The sequence below is a fragment of the Poeciliopsis prolifica genome, unplaced genomic scaffold, assembly GCF_027474105.1.
Source record: "Poeciliopsis prolifica strain line A6 unplaced genomic scaffold, Auburn_PproV2 SCAFFOLD006, whole genome shotgun sequence".
Classification (NCBI taxonomy): Eukaryota; Metazoa; Chordata; class Actinopteri; order Cyprinodontiformes; family Poeciliidae; genus Poeciliopsis; species Poeciliopsis prolifica.
The window spans coordinates 8,034,158-8,045,225 of record NW_026562381.1 but is presented as its reverse complement, the minus strand read 5'-3'; the positions used below and the strand labels follow the sequence as shown (position 1 = coordinate 8,045,225).

Here is an 11,068-nt window from a genome sequence, read left to right as displayed (position 1 = left end):
CGCCCTGCACTGACGTGGACTTTACAGAAATGTCTCATCTGCAGATTCATGATGATGATAAAAGTATTTATTTTATTTCTTGGAAAAAAATCACATTTTTAAAATTAATTTTATTCGTGGCTTAATAATGAATCAGACGCAATTTTAAAGGTTTTTTTTTCTGTGTGTGTATGTCTGTGTGTGTTAAATGTTTTATGAACATATCCACATGCTTTTTGGAAATCATTGCTGCCAGTCTGCAGGTCATTCATCTGTAAATATTTGCACTTCGGTTAATATTTAATTCATCTCATTACTGTTCTAAGAGTATTCTGTGAAACACTCCGACAGTCTCCAGAGAAAAAGTTGTTTGTTTGTAGAAAGCGGTTTGAGAGCTGCTGAGGACAGTGGTTTGGAAACGCAGCCTTGTTACACCTGCAGTATCAGCCGTCACACAAAGTTCATGGGAACTGTTTGTTTGCTTTGGGTCTCAGGTGGCAGGTTCTGTAGAAAATAATGACAAGCTCGATGGCCTCCACCGCAACACGCCGTCAGTCACAGCAGCCGTTTAGGAGAACCGTTGAGCCGGTTTCAACAGCGAAAAACTAAGATTTCACAGTCCGCCCTGTGAACCTCCCAAATAATTAGCTTAGTGTTTTTTTTGCTGCTCTTTGTGGACTTGACCAAGTTGAGTCCCATCAATGTGTGCAGCAGTCCTACAAGATCAGAGGGATGGTAATAAGCAGCTATTTCTGAATTGGGACAAGGTACGAGTGTAGCATGAGGAGCAGCGGCAGCCCCAAAAAGCTTTGTTCTTGTTCCCATTTAGCTGGGATAAATAGGACTCTAGTGGAGACGGGTTATGATAGATGAAGTCTTTGAGATGACATGAAGCCATCATTGTAGATTTTCTGAGCCTTAACAAACCCGTCCATCATGCTGGAAGGACACAGGTGTCTTTGTGAGTCATCTCGGAGGTCTGAGTTTGAGGCGGATTAAAAAGGAAGAGAGGAGATGTCCTGTTTTTGTTCTGGCTGCCATGTGAACCCTTCCTGTGAAAGTTTACTCGTATAACTGTCTCCCCTCCATGTCTTTGAACTCTGCAGTCATAATTTCCTGCTGCGTGGATGTTTTTATCAAGCAGCGCGCCTTGCCTCCAGCTATGATTTGTGATCTTAATATAACTTTTAATCATTTTTCAGCTCTCAGCCCATCATTTTAAATGTCAACATTCTTATCCGTGAAAAGTGTTCAGGAATCAAACAAGGAAAAAATAAAACAACAAACATGTCGCCGTGTGACCTGCATGTTCATTCTGCAGGTTTTAGGACTAATTATTCTGAAAGGGAGCGCTGCATCCAGCTTGATGCAAAAGTATTTACTCCCTTACTAATTTGTTCTGTTTTTGCTTTTTTAATTCCATTAAAATGTACATTTAAATGGACTTGATGTAAAAAGTAGTTGAAATTGTAAGGATTTTCAATAATTACTTTGGTAATAACTACTTTTCACCGCAGTGAGAAACTTTCAGTTTTAGTTCTGTGAAAGTCTGTTTAACCGAGAAAAAGAAGAGGAAAAAAAGAATAAAGTTGTTACAAACTGATAGTCAGACATTTTCCTTCAAGATTTTCTGCTTGAAAGTTGATTGTTCTAGACCATGATGCTGCCACCACCATGTTTGACTCACTGTAATGTTCATTTTCTGAAATGCTGTGTTAGCTCTCTGGTTGGTGCAATGTGACACATACTTTCTGAAATATCTCAAAACATCTTCCAAATGTCTCAGTGATCATGGAGGTGATTTTAGGCAGTTTTTGTGTTGCTCAGACGTCCTGTAAGTGTTCTTGATGTTCTCTTGGAGTCATATTAATTGGCTGACTTCTCATTTTTTCCAGTTTGTGGATATTTGCTCTAACTTTGATTCCCAGACACATAGAAATAAATCTGGCAGTTTCTCCAGGCGGCTGGATTTTGGTCACCTTGTTCCTCGTCTGTTTTAAGATCACGATGTGGTGTGTTGTTTTTCTAAAACGGTTCGTGTTTCCAGAAAGGTTCTTTTGAAGTGATTGATTGAATCTCCAGGGTAGGTATTAATCAGACCGGAGTGGGGCTATTGATGTTGGTCTCAACCTTCCAAAAAATATGATTAATCACAAGTAATAAAAGATTTAACTGGAATATCAATTAGTTCTCCATGCGAGGCCCAGTTGGTTTGGACAGACTTTTTTCCTCATTATTTAAAAACTGCTTTTGAAATAAATTATAATTAAATTAAATCTGTAAGAGTTAAAATACTATTCCATTGTTTTGGAGTAAAGGAATCTGCCGGTTGTGATAATATTCCTTTTTCCTAAATAAGATGTTTAGTCTAGCTTCTTTTTAAGATTTAATTCTTCATGACTGTTCTATAAAAGTATAATGTTATCTTGCCATGTGGGGAACAAAGACTAACAGAAAGCTTGTGATCACAAGTGAACAAAGCCGGATTTTCTCTGAACATCTGTTGTTCACACACTGTCTGTGCACCAAGAGCTGCTTTTATCCCGCATGTTGTCACCTCTTCGGAAAACATTTGCAAATAGAAATAGTGGGTGTAGCTCTGGATAGTTTTCTAAGTGGGCAAATGAAACTAAATGGTTCCCATATTTTCAAAAAACTTTTGCATGAATTTTTTACACCTCTAAATGAATGATCTTACTTCCAGGTCTGTAAAGCAGTGGGTCCACAATCTGTCCCATAAAAGTGAATGAACAATGAATTCACACTTGCATTGGATGCTTGTTGAACTGTAACACATCAGCTGTAAACAGAAATCTAACACAATAAATGAATAAAGCTGTCACATAAATACCATAAAGCTCTATTAAACATGCATGACACAGAGAATCTGAAGTGTTTTGTTTTATTAAAAATCTGGAGATTTATTTTCTTGTGATAGGTTCCTTCCAACTTCACATTAATTAGTAAATCTAATTAAATAAGTTGATTTTAAATAAGTTTTATATCTTACAGTATTAATTTTTGTCAGCTTATAATTAGAGATTCCATTTTTAAAGTCTTTATCTTCAAAATAAAAAAAATAAATTGCTGCAAAATCCAACTTGATTTGCTTCTAACACTGCGACCAACCCATCAGAAGCTGAATAAATCCAAGCTTTTAATCTGTAGAACAAAGACTTTATGACACAATCTCTACTTCAGACCTGTGCCAAATGTACAAAATCAAAAGATGTAAAATGATTTTCATGATCAGAAGCGTGATTCTATATGGATGCTCTTCATCTATAGAAGCTCAGTTGAAGCATGGAAACAGCTTGATTTTTTTCCCAGTTCTCTGTTGTGGTTGTTGCACAATTCTCTTGGTTCTTTGATGTTTTTGCAAAGAAGTGCCATCCCTTTTATATCAGCCTTTGAAGTCGGTCTAGTTGGAGTGCATAGTGATATATAGCATGCTGTTTCTTGGCTGTACTTAGTGTGGTCGCAGTGAGATTCTGCAGCAGCACTGCGGTTCATTCTAATATCACAGGCTTAGCGATTCCATTTGATGTCTCTTTAAATTAACCTGAAGTTTCCAGAAGTGATTGTTTAGCTCCCAACATCTGGCTCTATAATCACAAGAAGTTGACATGATTGTTTGAAGTTGGAGCTCAAAGCGCCGCCATTTTCTGACCTTTTTGGGAGAGTGGCATCAGCAGCCGTTAGAGGCGAGTCCACTGGATGACTCTGATCCATGCACTTTGCACCACTAGAGAGCATCAGAGGGCAAAGAAATATGTGAAGCCTTCATATTTAGCACTGGCCAAGATTCCAGACCAAGGGTTTCCAACCTGCAGCTCCAGAGCCACAAGTGGCTCTGTGGAGCTGCCATGATGGCTCCATCTGAACTAAAATAATGAAAAACATATTGTGATATTTTCTTTGTCTTTCCATTATTTTCAGGAAATGACAACATTTCATAGAAGCAAATGCATTTTCAGAGTGTCTGATGATGCACACCATATTTCAGAAATCTTATTTAAAGAAAAAGTTAAAAAAAAGTTTTTCTTTCTTTTCTTGATGCATCTTCTGAAGTTTGTGTTGTTTTGTTGGTAGTTATATCAAAACACTTTGGAAACACAAAAATAAATTAATGCAAGTTAATTATACTGATGTGTTGGAACCATAAATATAGCATTTCTTTACATTTAGTTTGATAAGAAGCAGATTATGTCAACCTTTTCAAATCAGTTGTAACATTCAGATAATCTTGGGGACACGAGCAGCAAAGAGGTCAAACAACAGTAGGAAGCAGCTTGTGTGCAGAAAATGTTCATTTGGTTTGGGATGCTGTTTGAAGTTTGCCACAAAACAGAGCGAGGTTTATTATGAAGGGCTTGTTTTCACAATTATGCATTCCATCACAGAAACCCTTCTGCACTTTGATGAACAGCACTTGGTGATCAGTGGGAATCCTGATCACAAAGCAAACGTCATTTGGAAGCAATTAAACAACCAAAGATGCATGTAAACCAGAAACTAAAAATTTGAGTGTGACCCTCGGTGAGCTCGCGGATTTCAGTCAACAGCTCCGTTTTCAGGTAAATTACACCCAGAATCCCTTCAGCTACGGTTCACACACTTCAGATGAGAACAGCTTCAAGCAGCTGACTTCAAAGTCAAGCTGCATTTGTCTTCTTTGGCTTTGTAGCTCAAAGGATGTATTTTCAATCATTAATGCAATTTGTGGTGGTTATTTTTTATTTAAAAACCCCTTGCTATTCATACATTGCCAGTTTGGAAGACTTTCTTTGATGATTTTCAAATTAGCAACTGATTAACGCTTGCTTAAGTTGTTTTCCTCTCGTTTTGAAAAATGTTTAAAAGTGGAAGAATTTATTTGTAAGAAGTTTCCAGTGGTTAAAAACCAAAGCATCCAGAACCCTGAAATGATTTTAATTCTAAATGTTGTTCTGCCAACCTCTGTTTGGGTTGTTTATGAGAGATGACTTCATGAAATATTTGTGTTGCTTATTGTTGGGCAGGAAGTCAACAGCATTATGCCTAGTAAATGTTAAATTTAGTGGAAGTGATAGTCGACTTTGCGTTAGAGATTCATCACCATTTATGAATGTTTTACTGACAGTCTGCAGAATACATTTATGTATCCTAGGATAAAACTGTAGATTTTCTTACATGAATCTATATAAAATTTCCCTAATTAGTTTTTTTGTTTGCCACTTTGTAGCTGGATTGCTTGTCACACTTGTTTGGTTTTATATAGTTTTCTTACAAATATATATTTTTTTAAATATGAGAAATATATGAACTTCTCCCATGTAAGAAGCATCAGCAGTGGAGCGCCTCAGGGGTGTGTTCTCTCCCCACGCATCTTCTCCCCAATATTACACGTTTGCAAGAATTCAATCTTGTTTTACACTTTATAAAAACACTATGTACACACATACTACAAGAAAGAAAAAAAATATATATATATAAAATAAAAATATATATATTTAATCTTTTACTTGTGTGAACAAACGTGGCGAATAAAGCTGATTGTGATTTTGAGAAAAGGTATCAAAACTGATTAAATCTGACGAGATATTAATGTTATAGATTTTTAATTTCAGTTGATTTAAGTTAAAAATTTTGAAAAAAAAACAACTGCTAGTTTAGAAGCTAAACTCAGCATCTTGTTGTTTTCAGGATTTATTAAACATAAATGTGCTTAAAAAGAAAACAAATCTGAAAAGGTTTGTAGAATTGAATGGACAGAATTGGAAACTTGAAGCTCAGTAAAGAAAAATGGTGCCATTAGTGTGAACAGCCTGGAAACAAAAAAAATCCCAAAGTATATCAAGAATGAAATTAAAACCAGCTTGACTTTATTTATGTATAAACACAACATAAATTACTGTTAATGACTTGTACAGACATTGATTCAGTTTCTTAAAAAGAAACAAAAAAACTGCATAAAACTCTTGGATCATTTACAAAAGATGGTGTCCCTGTGATATCCCAGACACACCTGTGCTGCTCCACATCCTCAACAAAGTTCATCACAACTTCGCTGCACTTTTTTTCTCCCACAATTACTATTTTAGGTATTGAAACATCTTTTTTTCCATTTAAAAGCATTTTAAAGAGAATATGACATATTGATGTTTTACAGTGCTAAATCTGGCATACATAGTGGTTGTCTGGTGAGAATAAACATCAGAAGTCTCTTGGTTTTAAAACAAATATTTGCTTGAGAACGCTGCTTGCTCCAGGAACGTGGATCCAAGGGCCCAGTACTTCTAGAGAAGTGCAGGTATGCATAATGTAAACATTTCCTCTGTTCCATTGACACTTTGTTCAACCACACGTTTCCAGATGAAAACATAAAAAAATCAAACATAAAACACCTACATAAGCTCAGCGTCTGGTTAAAAACATCCAGGTTCCTCTGCTTTGGAGTCCCGAGTCCAAAAGGCTTGTGCTACAGAGGAACTGACCTGTAATTGCCATGTTAAGGCTTCGTGTAGTTGTACATTTACTCTGAAGTCTGTAGGTCACAATGCACAGCATCGCTTTTGACCCTTTTTCTCCTCCTTTTTTACTTATTTCTTTTTTTTATTTTATTTTTTACAAAACAAAGCCACACTCTGTACATAACAGCAGCTGTTTCATTTTCTCTACATTGATTTCACTACCAAAACTGAGTTTCTTTGGCAGGTAATGCACCTGGAATTGTTACCTTTTCCCAATCTCACTTTGCCGCAGGAAATGTATGTTGTTGGCGTTATCTGCTAATTCCGGGTACTGCTCAATGGAAAGCACGTAGTACCCGTCGTATCCCAACACTTTCCCACCACTCAGCAGCTGCCTCTTCTCCCCCTCTGTCCAGGGGCGAACCCCCTCCTCCCCGTCACGCACCCGCTGCTGCTCTCGGGCCCACGCCCCCGCCAGGGCGCGTTGACGCGCAAGCTCAACCACCCGCACTTTCTCCTCGTCCACCGTGGAGCCGTAGCGGATGTGAAAAGCCAGAGCCCCGGCGCGGATGTCCACGTCTGCGAAGCGGCGAGTCCTGCTGTCCATGACGGTGGTGGACTGAGACACCGTCACATTGATGCCGTTCTCCAGGGTCTTGTGTCCGCTGGTCAGGTGCAGCGCGGCAAGGTCCGCGTCCGGGAGGCCCGGCTTCACAAAGAAGTGCGTGTCCCATCCTTCTATGGTGAAGTGGAGGTCCTCCAGATAGAACGCGTTATTGAGGATCGTTGCAACCTTGATGCAGTCCTCACTCGCCACGTTAAGCGCGTTTGTGTGGACGCTGCCTTTATATATGGCAAACATAACAGCTCTTCCGATGGGAGACTTTGCAGCCGAGAACCACAGCCAAGGCTTTTCACCTCTTCGACCTCGGCTGAGATGGACCTCTGGCAGCCGCTCGAATGACAAGAGAGAATGTGCTTGTCTGGTTACTTCCTGCTGGACCCCAGAGATAGACTGTAGGAAAAGTGCAGTGAAACGTTAACGCCTGAACATGGCAGAACCTGACTCTCTAGGCCATTTAGAACCAGCTACTGCTTGGCTTCACAGAGCTGCTTTTTATCCCTATTTGAGGCAGTGGTATTTTTAATCCATGTTCTTAAGTCTAATGTAGATAAATCCCTGATGATTTCCTTTATGTTGTGTTAAGATTTTAGACTAAGGATTTCTTGCATAAATAACATCAAAGACTGTTTTACAGCAGCATTTCATATAAAATTAGACAGCTTTAACACATTTCAACTATTAACCGAAGGTAGGCGGAGGAACACTTTCTCATTATATGATTATAATTATTATACAAAAATAGACCAATTAAGGTGGATATTCCATGAAATACATGGCAGTCTAATTAAGGGATGGCACCTTCAAGACAGTGAGGTAAACAAAGTAATTTTTTTCTGCATTAGCTGCAGGTTCTATTTATCTGTTCAGTAAATAAAAGAGCTTGGCGTTTTACCCACCGGCAGATCATCCCACAGTTGACTCTTCCTCAGCTCATAGGAGGGCATGCTCAGATCAAACTTTGGAACGGGAAACCCGGGAATGGTGTTGTGAAGATGAAACCCAAACGTTACAAGCCAACTGTTCACATCTGCAAAATCGAAAGAAGACTTTATAAACTCATGACTCCCTCCTAACTTTTGTTTAAAAAAAAACAATATTTAAGTAACTATCCATCCAAAAGAGCTATATTTGAAAAAAAGTTATCCCCCTCTAGTAACATCAACCTTGATTAATGACGTATGAGGTGTTCAAACTTAAACTCAGCAGTCTGTATCTGAAAAATACATACATCATCCTCATCATCATCCTTCAGTTGACAAATCAATTAATTAATAGCTAATCTGAGCAAATGACCCAGTATTTTTGTTGAGGGGAGAACAGCTGGATAACGATATGTTCTTAAAAAAATACATGTATCAAAATTCTCTGCTATAAGAAGTAAATATCTTACCTGCAACATACTCTTTCAGTTCATGGACTTTGCTGATCGGATTATTATTTCTGAACATGTACAAGTTAAAAGGAGCCGGCTCTTTGGCAACCTTTTTCCAAGCAGAGATATCTGGAATCGTCCACCTGCCAGACATGATATCATAATCCTGCTCTCCAAAGTGCAGCAGTTTGGTCAGAGGATCATACAGTCCACCATGAAAGCCCAGCACCAACTGAAAGTCAGGGTTAGAGTCAAAGTAGATCTCACCGTACGCGGTGTACTGAAGCTGTTTGACCAGAAGGCCGTTGCTGGTGAAGACGGCCAGAGGTGTGCCGGTGTTATCACAAGCAATGTAGAACTCTTCTCCACTGCTGATCTCCATGGCAAAGAGATGACCTTGGAGGTCACCTTGGAGTGAGTAGAAGAGGTGGAGTTTGTGTTATCCTGGGTAGCTCAAATCTGCGTAAAAGTACTGCAGGTGCTGGCCCAGACTGGTCTTAGTTGAGACTCTGCGTCCGAGGCCGTCGTAGCGATACTGGATTGTCCAGCCGCTGCTTTTGCTGTAGACCCTCACCAGGTGTCCTTTGGAGTTGTACTCAAAGATTTCTGCTCCTCTCTGACGGAGGAAGCCGTCTTCGTCCATCCTGTACTGGATGTCTCCGAGGCGGGTGATGCGGTCTCGCAGGTCGTAGCGCAGAGGCAGGAGCCGGCCGCTGTTACCAGCATTCAGCAGGTGCAGGTTTCCATTCAGGTCATAAGTGTAGCGCCACACTACTTTGTCATTTAGAAACACGGTCTGCAGCTGGCCGTCCACATCGTACTCATAGCTGTATTTGGTGGTGTTGGCAAAGGGACCAATCTTGAGTTCTCTCTTAGTGACTCTACCCACATCGTCGTACTGGAAAGTAATCCAGTACATCAGTGAACGAAATATCTCATACTGGATCTCTTTGATGCGTCCGTGTGCATCAAAGTGTTTTGTGTACGTCATGACAGCCGTGGAAATGATCTGATTTATGTCATAGTAGATGACACCAAACTTCCCAAACTGTTCGATCTTTCCTGAAATGTCGTCAAACTGGTAGAGGTCGATTGGTAGCGGCGTTTCGTTGATGACGCCTTGGACGCTGGTGACACGCAGGCTGCTGTCATACGTGTAATCGAAACGTGCGTTCACCATGCCATCTTCACTGAAGCGAAAAATCTGCCGGTCCACCAGGGGACCAACTTGCCGGTAACGGATGGAGCAGATGAAGCCCTCGTTCTGCAGGTTGACGGTCTTCAGCACACCTGCCGTCTCGTCGTAGGTGAAGCTGACTCTCGTGCTGTCGTACAAGATCTCAGAAACCTTGTTCTGCCGGCGGTATCTGTACAGAACTCTACGGCCGGTCCCGAGGTGAGCCACTCTCAGCAGGAGGCCGTCTTCGCTGTAATCCACAGCTACCGAGGCGTTGCTCTCAGGTGGGTGATAAAGGTTCCTGTAGTAGCCCACAGAACGAATGGTGTGCATGGTGTAGCGGGCCACACTTGGCATGGTGACAGCAGAAAGCCGCTCGAGAGAGTCGAACTCAAATATGTACTGCCGTTGACTGTGAAGCAGGAGAACCATAGACTGAGGGGAAGAGAGCAAAACACAGTGTGCTTTTTTTAGTCGCTTGCCTGCAGAATATATTTTCAAAGCAAGGCAGAAAGTAGAAATTTTCTGGTTTGAGGAAAGGTGAAACCTTGTGCATAAAAAATGTAGAAAGTAGAACTGTGACACGTGTGAGACCTGAGCTACCTGAGCTGCACATTATCAAATCAATGCAAAATGACCAAGAAAAAGGGATATCTAGTGTGCTAGGTCAGGACTTATTTAAAAACATTTAATGAGATACAGTCTGATTCAAATGTAATTCTTACATACATATACATGTCGATCAGCAGTTTATTAACTCCTGGTATCCAGACAGCCTGATAAATCAAGTCAAAAATATGCATTTTTTTTAGAGCGTGCTCTGTCTCCCGAAGTCTCTCTGTTAAAATGTCATGCCCAGTCATCCGTCGCTACACTGAGGTTTCCTGAGCCCCTTGTGCTGCCAGTGTCAGTGTTGACATGGCCTTTCTAGGTCATGCAATGACAGGATGGAGCCAGAAGTGACTGGAGAAAAAAAAAATACATATTTGCATGTTTTTGTTGGTGATCATTCCAGCACAATTTTAAACACATTCTACAAGAGACGAGGGGAAGTGTACATCTGAGAGCTGCTGCCTCTGACATGGAGCAGCAAAATGCGCAGATCATCAATGCAGTTAGCTTTTATTTACTTATATGTATCTTAAATGAGGACTGAAATATTTAACCCAGTTGATATATGCAGGTGAAATACATAGCAAAAACTTGAAAAGAGCTGAACATGAAGCAATCAAAACCATCCTGAGTTATAATCTTTCCATGCAGCTATTAATAAAAATCTATACATGAAAAATATTTGTCACAAATTTTGACCAAAACATTTTCTGTTACTGTCATTAAAACTAATCACAAACACCATTTTACAGTTTTTTATATAATCAAAAATTCTCCTTGTTTTGACTTGTTTTAGTGAAAGTGCCTTTAACTCATTGTGTACATCTTCAAGATCAGATATTTATATACAT

The 11,068-nt window shown here is 39.8% G+C and overlaps 1 protein-coding gene across 1 annotated transcript in view; it reads right to left on the bottom strand.

Annotated features, from left to right (window-relative positions):
• Window positions 1-5,821: 5,821 nt before the first annotated feature.
• Window positions 5,822-11,068, bottom strand: part of LOC129360390 (teneurin-3-like) — a 180,118-nt gene continuing 174,871 nt past the window's right edge. Inside the window, 3 exon segments of the mRNA XM_055030567.1 lie at window positions 5,822-7,446; window positions 7,953-8,083; window positions 8,447-10,040. Coding sequence (XP_054886542.1) covers window positions 6,694-7,446; window positions 7,953-8,083; window positions 8,447-10,040 — 2,478 coding nt within the window. The 3' untranslated portion in view covers window positions 5,822-6,693.